This window comes from Phoenix dactylifera, chromosome 9 (genome assembly GCF_051530095.1).
Source record: "Phoenix dactylifera cultivar Ajwa chromosome 9, Ajwa_hap1_PhDact_Kaust_v1.1, whole genome shotgun sequence".
NCBI lineage: Eukaryota > Viridiplantae > Streptophyta > Magnoliopsida > Arecales > Arecaceae > Phoenix > Phoenix dactylifera.
Window position 1 is genome coordinate 3,694,794 of NC_143198.1, and position 18,850 is coordinate 3,713,643.

The 18,850-nt window shown below is 37.9% G+C and overlaps 1 protein-coding gene across 2 annotated transcripts; it reads left to right on the top strand.

Annotated features, from left to right (window-relative positions):
- Positions 1-4,871: 4,871 nt before the first annotated feature.
- LOC103709232 (serine/threonine-protein kinase SAPK10) lies at positions 4,872-15,204 on the top strand. 2 transcript variants are annotated; one of them, XM_008794478.5, is made up of 9 exons: positions 4,872-5,756; positions 7,236-7,310; positions 7,405-7,506; positions 7,591-7,644; positions 7,737-7,829; positions 8,094-8,186; positions 13,350-13,454; positions 13,569-13,667; positions 14,588-15,204. In XM_008794478.5, exons 1-9 carry the CDS (start codon positions 5,580-5,582, stop codon positions 14,873-14,875), a joined length of 1,086 nt encoding a protein of 361 aa, XP_008792700.1. In that variant the 5' UTR covers positions 4,872-5,579; the 3' UTR covers positions 14,876-15,204. The 2 variants fall into 2 exon arrangements, with proteins under 2 accessions (XP_008792700.1, XP_088560127.1); XM_088704001.2 differs by lacking the exon at positions 4,872-5,756 and adding an exon at positions 6,177-6,428.
- The last annotated feature ends 3,646 nt before the right edge of the window (positions 15,205-18,850 follow it).

Genomic DNA, 18,850 nt, shown 5'->3' on the forward strand with positions numbered 1-18,850 from the left:
GTTGATACACATCTCTAGACAAGATTATATATTGTTTAAATCATCAATTTTCTTATTAGTAATGCATATCGAATTAGTACATATATGCGCTTTCCCAATATGTTGATACACATCTAGCAACTTTTAGATACACATTTATTATTTTGTTGATACTACCTTACACTTTATATACACACCATAGATCATGGTAATACATAATTGATGGGAGGCAAAATGGATCATCCTGCTCTAGTGTGGAACCACCCAATTCCTACCGAGCAGACCCCAGAGCCGAACAACCTCCGAGCAAGTAATGGCATCCCAGGCCCGAGCTTGACCGCAAGTAAATGATGGGAGGCAAAATGGATCGTCCTGCTCTAGCGTGGAACCACCCAATTCCTGCCAAGCAAACCCAGAGCCGAACAACCCCCGAGCAAGTAATGGCCCCCGAAGAGGCCCCGTCGACCACATGTATCCACAATGACGCCCCTCGAGCCGGGCTCAGGGCGCCCTGCCGAGCTAACCTCCTAATCGAGGAAGTATGTGAGGATCCGTACGGACATGTGTTTAGTCCCACATCGGTTATTCGCTGGGTAGATCTTTGGTACTTATACAGGATCAAGGAACCCAAACAATAACTTCTGGCTAGCCATTTTGGGTGAGGTCCTGGGTTGTTACAACTTACTGCCTGGGTAATCCAGCAAAATTTGGATTGAATTTCCTGTTAAATTTATAGAGTAGAAAGTCTATTTCAGCATGACCAATAGCAATATAACATCCTTTTTTGTCAAAATCCTGCGAGAAGAAAAAAAAAATCTCAATGAATCTTTTTTTTTTCTTTCTACAAATTGATAGGCTCTCAAAGGTCCAATATTTTTTCTTGCATAAATATCTAAATAATTCTTGTAACAACCCATGACCTCACCTAAAATGGCTAGCTGGAAGGTATTATTTATATTCCTTATTTAAATCCATTCAAATCTAATCACAAGCACGATGATTGGTCTGTAGTCAGCCCCAATGAATCTGTGTTGCACTGTCCCCTAGTCCACATAGATTATGGGCCGGATCCACTCTGATACTATTTGTAACAACCCAGATCTCATCCAAAATGGCTAGCCGAAAGATATTATTTGAGTTCCTTGATCCTATATAAATACCCAACATTTACCAAGCAAATAACCAATGTGGGACTAAACACATGTCCGCACGAGTCTTCACGTACTCTTTCATGATTTTTTTATTGTTTACAAAAATGACAACACCTTGTTGATCTTTTTATTACCATTTAAGTACTCTTGCCTCCACGATCTTCAAAAGTACTGCACTTGCCTTTATATACTAGGGCTGAAACCGGCCTTCCTCGGTCATTCACCATGATATCCTAAGTTCCAAACCGTCCTCATTGAAATGAACAGATAGTATTAAAAGAGAAAACAACCTGTATGGTTGTTATGGAGTATGGCACTAAAAACCTTCAAAATAGATCACAATCATGAAATATTTGTACAAAGTTTTATGTAATCAAACATTTTCTTATTGCTAGATAACTTACCCCCCCCCCCAAAAAAAAGATAAAAATATTGTCTGTGGCTCATCACATTTCTTCAACTACTGGTTTAGCAAGAGCATTGCTATCCCTCCTTGTGAAATATGGGAGGGGTTACTAAAGGTCATGTTAAGATCGCGTCAAATACTAGTAACCATGCCGGAATAAGAAATACTTGTGCTGCGATTTAGGAGATTTTAATTTACTAATTGATAATTCCAGAGATAAAACACATTGTCTAGTTAATGCAAACATCTTTGATCTGATCATCACAATCCAAAAAAATGGAAACAAAAATGTCAAAATTTAAGCACACTAATACTTTTGGCTATGGAAGAACTGCGGCTCTAATCGTGATAAAGAAACTAAAAAGCTCATAGTTATCTCAAGATCGATTTGTTATCTCTCATTTAATAAGGTAGAAAATTTGTGGGTTCTCAATATCTTACTCAAAAAAGCTAGCCAGAAGATATTATTTGGATTATTTGATTCTGTATAAGTACTCAAGATCTACCCAATGAATAACCGATATGGGACTAAACATACGCCCGTATAGATCCTCACAATTATATCTATTAATTCACTTGATTGCTGAAAATGATAGTTAGAACAAAACCACCCATATTTCATACATTGTGCCCCTCATGAAATCGACCAATTTTTTTAGAACCATGGTTGCCCAACTACAATGGTTGAAAACTAAACAACAATCACTAACCTATTGTCACATTCAGTTCTTAAAATTCATTAGATGATATTTGGAGCCAAGAAAAATGCTAAGTGGCACTGCTTGGCATGTCATGACTTGACCATCTCTCATCAAATGGCAACAAGGGTCGGGCGTACATATCATATTTTAATAAATATAAAAAATGAATAACTATCATTAGTTCGTACAAGATATTGCGAGAATTTGATAGGTCTGAAATGACAATAAAAATGAGTGACTTTTATTCTAACTATTTGGTTGACGAGGAGTTCCATTTCCATTCCCATTTCTTAAAATGGAAATGTCATAATTTTCCAAAACCCAATCATGGCATTGAGGCATTCTCCTTATTATTTAAGCCTATTTTGTCAAATTTACTCTAAAAATTGATTTTTCAAAAATATCCCTCTATTTAATTGATTTTCTACAAGCACCCTTCTATTTAGTTGATTTTTTGAAATTGCAATCATGAACTAAATATGTCGTTGTTCTTATTTCCACTGCAATCCATTCTGATTCTAATTCCAATTAAAATCGTCTTATATTTCTTTTCCCTCCCTTCTATCTTTCCCGGCCCAACTCCATGCCACCACCTTAATAAGATGGAAAATTTGTGGGTCTTTCTTATTACAGATAACTTAGAGTTTTTACATGCAATTGGAGGATACTTCTTATTATAGATAACTTAGAGTTTTTACGTGGAATTAAAACTGTCTAAGGATGGCCGGAGATTGTGATGCCCCTCTCCACCATTTTGCTAAAAGATTAAAAGCCAATCTGTTCATCGTTTTGGCAGAATGGAAGAGATGGAGCTTTTTAACAGATGGAAGAGATTAAGGAGCAACGGACGGAGAAATGTTATATTTCATTTCGATTATGCACTTAGACTACCAATCTCTTCCATAATGAGTTTCAACTAGTATTCTCCTCTCTCTTCACCTCGTCTAACGGGTTCCATCTCATCCTCTTGTGCTGCCTATTACAACATCGAAAGCGCAAGACCATACACAGTGCCAATGCTTGAGCTTATGGGGGCCTTGGGCTGAGATTTGAGAGCCAGGACTCCATTTTCATGAGGAGCAGATCAGGCATGAGGGTGATTCAACTGCAGTTATAAGCTGGATTAATAACCTTTCCTCTTCTACATGTAAAGGTTAGTTCCCAAGAATATCTGGTGGTGGAAAAGCCTTTGTTCTATTTTTATCGTAACCTATATACATCGCAAAGTAATCAAAAAAGACAGAATTTTTTTTTCTCACCGAAATATTTTTTCTGTATAGCTAATTTCTAAAATCATGATGCATGAAAAAATAATTTTGGCATATTTGATTAACCATAGAAAAATAGTATATTGCAGGGTGGCTTATATTTCGTTGAGCATTTACTTTTCTAAAAAAGTTGGATAAAATATTTATTATACCTTTTAATAAAAGGTTTTATCTTATTTTTGAATTTTGATGGCTTAAAAGATAATTTTGAAAAAAAAATATTTCAATTCCCAAACGGTAGGAAAGTAGTTTTTTTATGTCCCTCATGATTTTTTTTTTATTTTATAAAACATGAGAATCATGCTTCTATGAAAATACTACTTTGTTATTTTTTTTTAAACTCCAATCACACAAAAAATATTTTTTTTAATTTTTTGGTGTTTTTTTTTTTCTGGTGAACCAGCGAGTCTCCTTAAAAAACCTTCCAATTGTAACCCATCCACAAGAGCCTCCCAGATCCTTCTGCGGCATCACCTTGTCAAACTATCATATCATTTTCGCTTAGGACGATTCACATTTTGATGTCCCCTTTCGTTAATAGATGCAGCTTCTCCTCGTCGTATATTATCAACTTCGCACCTTTGTACCTTGAAGATGATTCGATCATGGTAATTAACTGAATTCAGAGTCAGTATAACTATGGTGACTATCACCCGTTGCTTCGGAATATCTGCAGACTCGTTGGAGGATTTGTTTCCATCCAGGCCACTCATATTTATTGAAAGGTAAACAGTGCAGCTGGCTGAATTGCCTTCTATGCTAAGTACTATTCGAAAAAGTTTCTTTGGAAGTGTCTCAAGTCTCTTCCGTTCTCCTTTGTCATTTTTTTTTTTTTTAACGATCTTCTTAGGATGCTCACGCGTGTCTACCGTTGTATACATAAAAAAAAAAAAACTTCCCGCCTTCAAATTACCCGTTTAATCTTCGACCAAACCCCACTATGCCGGGTTCACGCGTTCGAAACCGTTGCCGTCCATCGAACACGTCACGTGAATCTCGGACCATTTCACGTGCCTCCAATGACGTGGCGGCCGCGACTCCTTTGGGCACCGATCATGGCCGTTTTCCGATACTCGGCAATCGAACCATGTGGAGGGCATTTCCGTCATTTGGATCAGACCATATGAGCCAACCCAATGGTGGGGTCGGAGAACCGCTCGCTGTGTTCCCACGCCCTGACAGGCTCCCCGCGTTTCCCTACAGCCGCCGAACCTTTGAAATTACCAAAACACCCTCATCACGCCATCTCCGGCACCAGTCCCAACCGTTTCCCCTCATTCCCGGTGCATGCAAGCTTCCGTTCGCCGCCCCTACCCCGGTCAGCTCACCAGTATAAACAAAGCGGCAAGCGAAGCGAGGTGACCTCACCGGAGCTCTCAAACGGCATGCTGCATTAAAAACGGTTAAAAAAAACACAGCCGTGCGATCCGAACCGCGCTCCGCTCGTCCAACTGAGACCAAATTCCCCAGGCGGGGTCAACTCTTCTTTACCGTACGATTTACATCATACGGTGCAATGCTTGCGTGGGGAATGATTAGATGAAGGGCAATTTAGTAATTCCGGTGGGTCTTTCTGGAGATATTAATTTAATTCGTCGGCGGAGGGCCGGATAAGATCGCTCGGCATCGCCGTCTCCCGCTCTCTCTCTCTCTCTATCTCTGGGGGGGTCGCAGTGAGAAAGTAAGAGGTCACGGGGGAGCTATCGCCATCGCCGTCGCCGTCGCCGTCGCCGTCGCCGAAGCTCCTCCCAAAACCCTAACCCGAGATAAAGGAGATAAAAAGGAGGAGGAAGCGAGAGAGATCTAAGGCCGAGGGCGAGGCGGAGGACGGAGGGGAAAGGGGGGGAAAGAGAGAGAGGAGAGGGTGAGGGGCGTCACGAGGTCGGAGCTCACGGGCCGTCTCTGTCGGCCACCCACCCTCGGCTTTCTGATCCACCGGCCCGATCTGATCGAGCGGCCGGCGCGGCGCCACGATTTTGAGCTATCGGGGGGGCGGGGCAGGTCCGCTGGGGGGTATTTGAGCGCCGGGGAGCGGGGGTTGGTGATGTGAGAGCCGGGAAAGGATTGGGGGATCATGGATCGCGCGGCGCTGACGGTCGGGCCGGCGATGGATCTGCCGATAATGCACGACAGCGACCGGTACGAGCTAGTGAGGGACATCGGGTCCGGGAACTTCGGGATCGCAAGGCTGATGAGGGATAAGAAGACCCGGGAGCTGGTGGCGGTGAAATACATCGAGCGGGGCGAGAAGGTCGGTTGGGCACACGGTTTGAAGAGCTGATTCGTTTCGTTTATGGTTTGCTGTTTTTCCGTCTTTGGCTAGCTTTTACTGCATAAAGTTTGAATCTTTCATGCTGTTTTAGTGAAGTTGCTTCATAATTAGCTCTGGCCCCTTCGTTTATTTTCTTGGGTTTTCTTCACTAAAATTCATGGACTTTTGACTTTGAGAACTTTTTGTCAAACAAGTAAAAGAAAGGGTGGATTTTGTTTCCAGTTCCAGGAACCAGCTGAACTTGTGCTTATTATGAGATTTTATCCAGGTCAAGTGTTTGGGGATTTGCAGGGTTTTTCTCATACTTTGGCAGGAGATATTGAATTTACGGGATTTTACTGTTTATCTACAGTGTGAGCTGCTGATATCGTTAAAGTTTGACATTATTCATCATGGCAGGTGTATCGTATCTACAAAAAAGCATCTTTGGAACTGTGGACCAATTGGTGGAGGATAGAAGTTTTCCTTTTGTTTTGAGCCTCTATATTGTGATTCTGCCTCGAGTAGGAGCTATATTCTTCCTTTAAAAAGCTGAAACTAGGTGCTGATAGTTTTGGGTTAGTCATAATAACAAGGAGATATGACTTGATCAGTTTACATTCAAAATGAACAGTAAGATCGAGCATCATGTGCAATGATTTTTCCATTTAGGTAGTCTTATCTGTTGCTGAAACTATTTGTCACTTTGTCTTAGTACCCTTTGCTTTGTTTCCTTAAATTCTCTGGAAAGCCAAGTAGTATCCTGGTTCTGAGAAAACTAGCTAATCTTGCAAAATAAGTAACAAACTTTTCCGTGGTGTAAATTTAATTTTATTATACCTTGTCAGTAAATTTCAGAATTTATTCCTACCGAGGGTTTATCTGCTTTGCTTCTGTTCTTCCTCCTCTGTGATTAGATGGATTGATGGGATCCTACCATGTATCACTGGCGTGAGATTCTGAAACTGTTGAAGTTCACATAATTTACTAGGATCTGCCTCTTTTTGTGTTGAAAGCATTTTTTGGGACTGTGAACTGACAGCTGTTGTTTGGAAGTTCTCCATTATTTTGTAAAAAATCCGTGTCCTGCTGTTCCAAGTACCAAAAACTATGAATTGTGGCATGAGCTTTTCGCTACTAACTTTCTCTTAATAAATTGAATAGAGGTTATTGAAAATCATTGACTAGTGTTGATTTTTTTAATTTTCTAATTAAGAAAGCCTTCACATTCTTGGCCCACCCACAAGGGCACAACTAATACAGTAAGCAGAAAGAGACATCACACTGCTGCATGAGCCAAGGGCATCATTGATTTGCTAACATTCTGGAGTTTGCTTGTGCTGATGATTTGATTTACTAATGGTGTCGATTTCAGATATATTCTGATGAACTTAGATTCAGTATATGAATGTTTAAATCTGCTACAGCTGCACCATTTATACTGTCCTAATATGGTGCTGTATTTTTTTTTTTGTACAGATAGATGAAAATGTTCAGCGAGAGATAATTAACCACAGGTCTTTGAGGCACCCTAATATTATTAGGTTCAAAGAGGTGTGTTTTTAAGTTTGAAGTTTCATTTGCATTTTTCTGGAAAGGACAAGGAGGGGAAAAACTCATTTTGCCTTACCCTGCTGAAAACCTGTAGGTTATTCTAACTCCAACCCATTTGGCCATTGTTATGGAATATGCTTCTGGTGGTGAGCTTTTTGAGCGCATTTGCAATGCTGGCCGCTTCAGTGAGGATGAGGTTTAAGTTTAACTGATACTTGATTTTCCTTTCCTTCTCTTACATGTTTCTTAAGTTGCTTTACTATTTCTCTTTTCCTTGCAGGCTCGCTTTTTCTTCCAGCAGCTTATATCTGGAGTTAGCTATTGCCACTCTATGGTATTTAATGTGAAATATTTCCATTTTGTGTTGGTCTCTTCCAGATTATCACATATGATTAAATTTTCTTTCCGGGTTTCCTTATTGTCAAGCAAGTATGTCACCGCGATTTAAAATTGGAGAACACCTTGTTGGATGGAAGCGTGGCTCCTCGTCTGAAGATATGTGATTTTGGGTATTCCAAGGTACATGTTCTTAGGCCACCGGGAAATACATGGATTACTGACTGAGATTGTACCTTTAATCGTATTTTAAAGTCCATTGTCCATTCTTAGCATTGATTCACAAATAGTGTGCTCATGACTTGCACGTACATAATTACATGTCAATTTAGCATGAAGATTGGTTCTGATAGAACTGCTGCTCACATCATTATATTTATGCTTTTATTTGAGTTTGCACTCTCTGGATTTTTAGCTCTGCATAACCTTGACTTAATTAATTCTCAGTCATCTGTTCTGCATTCACAACCAAAATCAACTGTTGGAACTCCTGCATACATTGCCCCTGAAGTGCTACTCAAGAAGGAATATGATGGCAAGGTAAATTAATGTTTCATAATGTGTTCCTTAATTATGTAATTCTACTTAGTACCTCTTTGAGTTAATCAATTTTTGGACCTATTGATGCACAAATTACAACAATTTCATTAGAACCTAGTAATTTAATTTAGTCAAATCCAATAACTGATAGTTTGGAGGTGAAATAGTGTGATCATCTAATCTCTTATTGTTTTTGCTGGTGATGCTGGTGATACTGGTGCAACTGGTGTGACTTTAGATTTTACCACTTCATAAGTACGTGTTGAATCCAATTACGGATGGGCCTACATCAGAATGAACCATTGTTGAGATCATCTAATGCACCTGTCCTCCAATTTTATCCCCTTTTGGCTGAACTAGAATCCAGTCTTTCCTTCAAATTCACTTCATTTTTCAACTATGCCTCCTACTATATTTGGCCAAATTCAAAGATGCCTTGAGGAGAAATTCTGATATTGCATGATTTGGGGCTTATCATGATCATCATCACTACTATTGTTTTACTGTCATTTTATTTTCATTATCATCATCATTGTTGTTTTGTTGGCATTTTATTTTCATCATCACCATCACTATTGTCTTATTGTTATTTTATTTTTTCTACATTAAATTCTTTACAACTTGCAAAAGACAAGCAATTTATATGAGGGTTGCAGAACCACTTTGTGTAAATACATTCTATATGGCATGCATCTTCAGACTGGCAATTTGAAAAAAGGACTTTCTTCTTTAATTGGTTTGTAGACCAGGACATTTACTTCATTTTATTTATAGGTTGCTTTGTTTAATATATTGTTTTGAAGGAGGCAGCCTTGTCAGAGTTGGATTTATGAGCTAACCTGATGCACCTAGGATTAGGTTTATTTATTATGATTAAGATGCTATAGTTTATCCCTACCTCCTTTCTTCTATCTCATATATTGAAAGTATCTCTGCCCTTGTTTAACATCCACAGTTTTTGGGAAGACCATTAGTTCAGCACAGCTATCTAATTGTCCAATAAAATGACAGCTCCTGACTGGTCAATACTTAAAAAAACTGCAATCTGATGACAGCCTTTATGCTTATATTCAAGAGCTTTTGTACAAAGTTTTCTATTGATGTAGGAGTGCTGCACCAACTATGTTTGGTCAGCCCATGTTGGTTTTTCCCATTCTGGATTTTCCTATAATTTAGTTAAGAAATCAAAGTCAAATATTAATTATGCTATTCCAAGTGGTTAGTATGTTTTAATTATGTCTTATTGACATTGAATGTGTCTCTTAACATTTCTAGGCTTATTATCTATGGTTTGTATATGGTGCTTTTAGAGTTTGTAAAAGTATTTATTTATTTATTGTTTAGAAAGTTGAAGCATTAATGCAATGACATTTGTAAGGTCATCTTGTGTCTATGTTTATGGTAGGGAGAGAGAGTAAAGAATTTGGAATGAAATTTGTGTTAAAATATCTTTGGATTTAGTGGTGGATTCCATTTGTGATCTCTTTTTTCTTTTTACTTTCTCTTTATCTTGATCTTTTTCTCCTTTTTTGCTTGGCCCCTAGCATCACCTATGGTATATAAAAAAGTTAAGAGTATCATTGGACCGTGTTTCCTTCTAATAAAAGAAAACCCTTAGCCTGGGATATTATATGTGTAAATTGAGTTTTGTGCTATACTGCTGCATATTTTCAGATTGCTTTTAATAATAAGATTTTGTCAATTATATTAGACCATGCTAATTATGTTTCTAAGGATGGAAGTAAGCTGGTCTTTTATGTGCGCATACCAGTCCATCATCAAAAAGTATTAAAACACAATTTTTTGCTGTTTGGACCAGAAGTTCTCCTTTATGGGTTTCATGTTACCTGGTTCTTCTTCCTCCTCTTTTTCCAAGTTTATATGGCCATGTGAATGCTTACGCTATTGTGGTTCCCTGGCAAATTAGTTATTGAAATGGTGAATGTGAATTGTTACGATAATCTTGATCTTCTAGGCTATCCAAGAAGGAAGATTGTCGGCTCTCGCCAAAACCAGTGATGAAAAACAGTGTCAAGAAAATTGTTCAATGCATGAATTAAGTTCTTCCTTTTATGGCTCAATTTTGCATCCTGGACAATCCTCCGAAATGAACACAGGAAGTGAGAACCTTCAATAGTCAGATGTTGAACAACCCCCCCAACACCCCCCCCCCCTCCCTTCTCCTTCCTTTTCCCCCAGAGCTTTTCTTAAGAATAGATCAAGGTTGAACCTAGTGAAGAAGATCAATTCAACAATATATATCCCCATCTTGAGATCAATGCAATTATTTATTAAAGCCTCATTTGTTCCTCCTTCAATGTAAGCACACCTTTGTTTGAAGCCAACTCTTATAGGTTTTGTGATGGTTTTCAAATGTCCTATGTTTAGAAATACAACTTCTAGCTACTCACAGTGTTCTAAAAGGTGGTTGTAGCAGGGGGTAGTTGAAGGACTGCATTGTGCATATTGCAGTATGGAACTGCATATGTGGGTGCATATACGGTTATCTTTTTAACTATTTAAAAATAAACACAATACATTAAGTATAACAATAACAATAATAATGATAGTAATATTTTTTGATGGATAATGACAATATCAATAAGAATAGTAACTAACAATTATGCTTAATTCTTAGCAACTAATACCTAATAGCAATAACTATAAAATGAATAACATTCTAACATTTACTAATACCCATATTAGGCCCACTTAAAACCCATATCAAACCTAACCATCAGCTAGAACCCACTTCCCCTGCTCAGACCTACATAAGTGTGGGTTGTGCATGTGATTCGGAATCCTAAGCAGGCTCACATATTAGCCATATAATACTAAGCAAGCTGTATATGCGGCTCCACAATGCTAAGTGGTCCCTTTTTTGGGTCCATTTGCAGTATTACTGGGCATGGTAACTGTATATAGGCAAGGCGGTGTGGTCAAGGGACTTTTCATGTGCATTTACAGGTGCATATGCGACAGTATGTGCTGCATTGTAAAGCAGTGCTGCTCCAATGAAAGAGAAATCTTGCATTGGAGAATAGATTGTCTCGAGTGCATTATTTGCAAATGCTTTGTGGGGTAAAGATGTATATATAGCATATTAGACCAGTTTGACCCTAAAAATGCAATCATAATAATTAAACTAGAATAGTTTTAGTTTCATCAAAGTGGTTTTTGGTTTTAGACCATTTTCTCTTGAGTGTAGGATAAGCTCAGGATCAAGATGCAGGAGTAAAGAATACAACAAGAGTTAAGAATATGATAGTACTGTTTTTATGCAACTTCAGCATGCCTTGGAGTTTCTCTCTTAGAATATTCTTCAACTGGGAAAGTTATTGAGGCAAGCAGAAGAAATTTCTTTTATTGTTGGTTAGGATTAGATGCCTTATGATAAGTTATGATAATGTCAAAATAGCATAAGAATACCTTATGTAAATTCTGGTAAAAAAGCTTTCTATGGACTTAAATTAGAGCTTCAGATTTACTTACATTTCTCACTGGTTAAAGTATATTGCAATCACATATGTATGTGCTGTACGTGCTAAGTCACCCTAAGATTTGTGTACAATTAAGTAGTTGATTAACTTTTTTGGTGGATTCCTATACTTCTGCTTGTCTATTCTATCTATCCCCGTCTTCTTTCTTCCCCTCATCGATTTAGTTGAATTGGGGAAGATTATTAAAAGTATTATAGAATCATGATAGCATGTCTGTGTACAGCAAGCACGCTAATAATGAGGAACCTTTTAATGTTTTTTAACATAATAAGTAGCAAGGATTTATGTGCTTGTGCTAGTGGGAGATGCTATATAGTGTTGTGCTGACACATGCTATGCCTTGCCATTTTTGTTTTTTAAGATAAAAAAGAACTTAGTAAAAAAAACACTTAATTGGTGCTGTGCCAACCACTGCTGCATGCCAGTACGAGCCAGCATAAAGCACAAGATGACACCAAAACTTCTGTAAGTGGCTACAAGTATGGAGTTGGAATATGTTTCTTAGGAGGAAGTTAATACCTCATTTAATGGCTATAGGATAGAATGATTCTTATCAATATTCTTTGGTGCATACTATTTGCTGATGATATAGTATTAGTGATTGGAACTAAGATCGGGGTTGATCATGAGCTAGAATTATGGGGAAGGGCATTAGAATCTTAGGGTTTTAGGTTAAGTAGAACCAAGACGAAATATATGGAATGTAGTTTTAGTAAAAATAGAAATAAAGATGGTGGCGTGAAAATTAAGGATCTTAAAGTTTCGAAGAGTGATCATTTTTGGTATTTAGGATCAACTATTCACAAGAAAGGAGAGATTGAAGAGTATGTTATTAAAGTAGGTTGGATAAAATAAAGTGCAACTGGAATATTATGTGATGTTAGAATACCTGGCAAGTTGAAAGGAAAATTTTATAGCACAATCATGCAACCAGCTATATTTTGTGGTATAGAATGCTAGGCAATTGGAAAACAACATATGCACATGATGAGTGTGGCTGAAATGAGAATGTTGAGGTATATGCGTGATAATATAATAAAAAATTGAAAAAAAAAACGAAGTCATTTGTAAAAAGATAGGGGTAGCACCAATTGAGGACAAATTAAGGACAACTTAGATGATTTGGACATGCAAAATGTAGGCCGAGAAATACATCAGTATGAAAATGTAATTTGATACATTAGAAGAATGAGGGGTAGAGGTAGACCAAAAACACATGAGATCAAGTAGTAATAAAGGAGTTGTATCTCTACATCTTTATGAAAGTGTGATCCTAAATAGAATGGAATGAAAGAAAAGGATCCATAGAACTGACCCTGACTAGTTTTGGGGATTAAGGCTTAGTTGAGTTAGTAGATGGGGAGCAGATGGTGGTCGACTTCAATAAGGTAAGCATAGATGATGGTTGGGTGGCAGTGCAAGGGTATCTAGTTGACCATATGAGCATGCGTAGTTGAATGTCCTAAATATTTCCATGTTATTATTTATGTTTTACCCAGGTCTAATAGAGATTGTCACTTACATTGATCATGTGCTTGCTGTAGCATATAATTTTTTGATGAAGTATTGGTGGATAATTGCTTGTATTGGTAAACTGTAAAATTCATGTCACTATTATTGCATTTTCCCCTTATAATCTCGAGCCTTTTTAACACCATTGCAGATTGCTGATGTGTGGTCTTGTGGAGTGACTTTATATGTGATGTTAGTGGGAGCATATCCTTTTGAGGATCCAGAAGAGCCTAAAAACTTCCGAAAGACAATACAGGTATAATTTTTCTATATGATTTTTAAATTACCCTTCTGGTATAGTTGTAGTTCCTAACCGCTTTATCATATGGTTATTCATAATATCATCTGACCTAATGAATTCCTATTGCAGCGTATCTTAGGAGTTCAGTATTCAATTCCAGACTATGTCCACATATCTCCTGAGTGCCGACAACTGATCTCAAGGATTTTTGTTGCCAATCCTGCTATGGTAAGTACTCCATCCTTTTTGAAAATACTTATTTTTATCGGGATGAGTTTGTCAGACCCTGGAAGCGCTCAAATTTGAGCTACTATTTATACGCTATTGTGTAGGGAGTGGCTCAGAACTGAATTATCTCATATGTTTATTTTAAATGCTCATATGATATTAAATGTGGGTAATTATTAGCAGTGATGGCATTTTGACTCAAAAGCAAGTAGCTTATTTTTTAGTTACAAAGATCATGGTGAGATCTTTAAAATGAAAAATATTAGAGACAACTTAGGAGTTGCCCCTAGGGGGTGATGGAGATTGACTTGGATTATATGGGCTTCTGCAAGTAAAAACTGCTGTTGCTTTCTCATGGGAGGTAACTTGGGTTGTGTTGAAGGGCATGGAAGAGTTGGGCGACATAAGAAAAACATAGAAATCGTGAAAAGAATTAAGACATGCGACAAATTGTGTCATTGTGCAGTCATTCAATTAATGGGTTTCCTACTCTGCTTATCACTGCCTAATTACATTTTTTTTTTGTATCACTTCACTGTCAAATATCAACCTCTACCCTTTTGGCATATAATCATCTGCAGATTTGGTTTATTCTCATTCCTTTTGCATTATAAAAATATTTGCATCTATAGTTGATGCTTTTGAATGACATGAAGTTCACTGAATTATGAAGCAGTTTTCAGTTCCATTAGAGAGAATGACATGTAATGCCAGTTAGCTCCTAATGGCATTCCTACCCTCGGACTCATTTTTTCTCATTGTTGTTACTTGTTAAAAGTGCATGAAATACGTTGCAAAACTCACTGCTACCATGCAGGCCAATGCTGTAGCATTGTGATCATTTTGACATAGTTGATGTTTTACTTCCTTTTTTTTCATAGAAAGTAATCTTGTTAATTTGCTAACATGTAAATGTGCAGAGGATAACAATCCCTGAGATACAAAACCATGAGTGGTTCTTGAAGAACCTTCCAGCTGATCTGATGGATAACACCATGAGCAAACAATATGAGGAGCCTGACCAACCCATGCAGAGCATTGATGAGATAATGCAGATTATAATGGAGGCAACCGTCCCTGCAGCAGGCACCCGTGGGCTGAACCAATATTTGACTGGCAGCCTAGACCTTGATGATGACATGGAGGATCTTGACTCTGATCCGGAGCTTGATGTGGACAGCAGCGGGGAGATAGTCTATGCAATGTGAGTGTGTGGTTGGCCTGGTTGATGGGCTGCTATCTTCAGCATAAGATGAATCCTGATATGGCTGTTTGGCAGACTAGAGAGTCAATTCCACTTCTATCCTTCCTCAGACTTAAGGGGGCATGTATTTAACTAGAGTACACAACCTTGATGCTGTATGCGTGTCATGTCTGCAGGTTTGGAGAATGTCCTCTCTCTGCTGGCTCTGTTTATTTATTCCCCTGCTTCTTGTTGTTATAATTAACAGTTGGTACTTATCATGCTTGCCTTGCAGTTTCTTGTGGTAAACAAAGTATGTAATCACCTATTGCTGGGTTTTATGCTGCTTTAAAACTCATCTCTCTGCAATCGTACTTTTAAAGAAAATTGTAAACTTACGGTAGTTGCATTATGTAAAAATTTTCTCGCTGTTTGTAAATTCATTGTATGATTTTATGCAAGAATTCTCAACATTAGGAAGCTTAAGAATTCTCTAAATCAACCACTTGTACTGTTAGGAAGCTGAAGCAAAATATACGCCCCATTTTATTTGCTCAAATCTAGTGTCATGTTTTTTCCCCAGTGATCACGACTCCATTCTATTTTTTTCCCTCCCCCCCCCTGTGATCACACCTCTTTCTTTTGTCAAGGCAGCAATGCGTGTCTTCAATTCTGACCTCTTTTTTCATATATTCGTAGCTATTTATTGTGGTAACAATATGTACATAGCATACAGGAAGCCATTCTCAAGGGCTTGGGTAGGATATTTACTCCACAAGCCAGTCAGGTACAATGAGTTCCTCTTATCGATGAGACATCAATCTTTATTCAAGAATCTGATGACCTAATGAAGGGCCAGGATGGTAAGGGTCTGTAATAGTTGTGCTTTGCACTATACTCAATATTAGATGATAAGGTTTCAATATCAAGTTCATGGCCTGTGTGCTGGTGTCTCATACAAAGAACAAAGGCAAACCGTAGTTTATTTGGAGGGAAAACATTGCGTTTAGCAAAAATATATGGGTGTTTGGGAAGAGAGAAATCAGCCATGTAAATGGTTATGTTGTTACCTGTATGAATTGAAACAATTAATCTATGCCTCAAAAGGTTGATCCTTGTTTGTCTCCCAATCCCTTGGAATCTATCTTTTTTCCTAGGCATGATCAATCTCTTACTACTGATCAAGGACTCACGATTGCTCATGTGGAGAGCCAGCTCCCTCAACACATTATGTTGACTAACAGAAAGCTCACTGATAACTGCTATAAATATCTCCAGCTCTATTCCTAGAGAAGTCATGATGATTGAAGGTGAGGCTATTTTACTTGAAGCATGATCAGTAGCTCAAAATAATAACAAGTTCTGAGCAATAACTAAGACCATAACAATTTATTTCATACTGCTGATGGAAGGGATCTCACATTACATCATACTGTGCATCTTTCACCAGAGTTAGAAGACTTTTATTTGAAAGCTCCACTATAATATCTTCTTCATCAAGGTCATGCATCTCCATCGACATGTTGATGAGGCACATCTAAGGGGATCCTTTTGTCTTCAAAACACTCCCTAACTTTGCCTGACAGAATGCTTGATGCCATCCGTTCGAGCAATTTGTTCTTATGGGCGTTGGATATGGTCTCTCCTCGAGATAGCCTACTTTTGGCACTTGCCCAAATTCTTTTCGGAGGCTGACCTCGTAAAGAAACACCAATCACTTTAATAAGAGCCAGAGGAAGCCCTTTGCACTCTGCAACAACCTATAGTTCAGATCATTATCAGTCTTCAGAGTATAGAAGCCAATCTGGTATAAAGAGACACACACCTCTCTTATCTGGTAAAGATGGTTCATTACTTATAGGCATCGAAATATTGATAAACATACTTCAAATTTTAAAACTTCGTGATTAAGTGAATGGTCAACAATGGTATCTATTAAAGATCATGCTCTATGATTGAACAGAAAAGCAAGAAGGAAACTCAAAAAATTTACTTGACAAAGATTAGCAAAAAGATCCCACTGTGTTTTATTATATGTACTCTCTTGAGCCAAGGTCTTTATGCGGACAAAATCGTATGAACTTACTTTCGTTCAAATATGCTTAACTGCAGAATTATAAAGGAACTAGGTGCATTACCAATGCTTAACCGTACGAGTCTCTCTCTCTCTCTCTCTATATATATATATATATATAATATTCTTTGCCTCCGCCGCCACATCAAACGCAGGGTCATTGCAAAACTAGAGGTTGCGAAAGAGAGAATGAGAGAAATGAAGAACATGAATTTTGAAGGCTCAAGTAAAGCTTATACATGTAAGGTGGAAGAGTGGTATAAAAGAGTCTTGAGAGCAGGTGACTTGGACCATCAAATATTGTTTCCATGGAGCTTCTCTATGCTTGGAAATAATCTATCGTGTTCCATTAAAATTAAACATTATCATATATTCATGTAGGTATTATGTCTATCACAAAAGACTTTCAACTTTCAACTTCGACTTTAGTCTATTAACTCAGAAAGGACCGAAGACCCTACCCACTGAAACAAGAAAACCATCATTAATTAATAAACCTTTACTTCTGGGTTTCTCTTGGTTGCGATTGGAGCTACCAGATGGCGTGATTGGATCGTGGCGTTTCAAACTCACCAACGTTCTAGTTGAATGAATCAGCTCAGACCTTTTCACACGAAACGAGACAGGCCAACTTAGGCCACAATACTTTTCCTTGGACTTGAAGAGCATATGTCCAAGGAACAAAGAATGTTTAATATTTCTTGAAATACAGTAAGAACTCTCTTCCAATAGGTCAAAAATTTTCAGGTTAAGCACATCTACAAAAAGTCCAACGAGATTGCATACTGGGTGGCCTCGTACGTGGCCAACCACTCCGGAGACACTCTTTGGATTGGAGAGAAGAAGCTGTCTAGTGCGCTCTAGAATATGTTGTCTTTTGATCTTTTTGAATGTATCCGTATTAGAATTATATAAATCATCCACTTCAACAATATATTTTGAGAGAACTACATCTTTTTGTTAAACTAATTTACATAGTTCGAAGAGGCTTCCCTATTTCCTATTTTGATTGTTTTGCATCCATCGAAGAAGGAGATTTAATCCATTTTATGGGGCAGAAAGAGTAAAGAAAGATATTCAAGTGTTAGTTTGCAACTTTAGACTCTTGGAAGGTCTCACTTGGTCTCAGACTCGAGTGAGGCCGGATTTGGAACAAAGCCTGCGCTTAGTTTACGAGCTCTTGTCATGGAGGGATAATTTATAGACAATCACAGCAGAAGAGAGCACCAAATCTTCTTTGGATAGTGCCCTTTTGGAGTGGGGTTGCCAAGTGGCCATCAGATTTGTCACAAACGTTATATCAAAAACAAAAAACAACAACAAAAAAAACAAAGATTGCCACAAAAGCCAACGCATGGTTTTCTTCCATTTTATTGAGTCAACAATTGCAACCCCATTCATTCTCAAAGTCATGGTTCAGCTACGGACTACTCGGCAGCGGGTTCACACTCATAGCATCTACGTGTGTGAACGATGTCCACACTATGACTACAAGGCTATCATCCAATAGTCGAATATTTGTTACATTATTATCATAGCCTAAGACAAATTTTAAAATTATTTGTAGATACAAACTGAAAAGAAAAATGTGAAAGAGCATGTAGATTCAGGACAAGATCTCTAGAATTTTTAACGGAGGGATGCTCTAAGGATGATTGATACAACCAAGATTGCTGCACCTTAATCCCTTCTACATAGTTCTCCAAAGAAAAAGCCACCTAAATTTCTAAATTAAATAGATTTCGAATGGTTAAATAAAACATTAATCTCCTAAAAGTTAGGTTACACACTAACCAATCTAAAAGAAAGTACTTTTCTTTAATTTCATGCAATTGAGTTAATAATTTTCCCTTGTTTCTCATTAATTTTTGCGCTTACCTTCATATTTGTAAACAACATGAAAAAAAAATCATTTGCTTTGCCTTC

What these genes read in the sequence shown, in the direction of transcription:
- LOC103709232 (XM_008794478.5), top strand. Translation starts at nt 5,580, where the DNA reads ATGGATCGCGCGGCGCTGACGGTCGGGCCGGCGATGGATCTGCCGATA. An exon ending in TTAGCTATTGCCACTCTATG is followed by an intron (nt 7,645 to 7,736) that starts GTATTTAATGTG and finishes CTTATTGTCAAG; the next exon opens with CAAGTATGTCACCGCGATTT. An exon ending in TTGTTGCCAATCCTGCTATG is followed by an intron (nt 13,668 to 14,587) that starts GTAAGTACTCCA and finishes GTAAATGTGCAG; the next exon opens with AGGATAACAATCCCTGAGAT.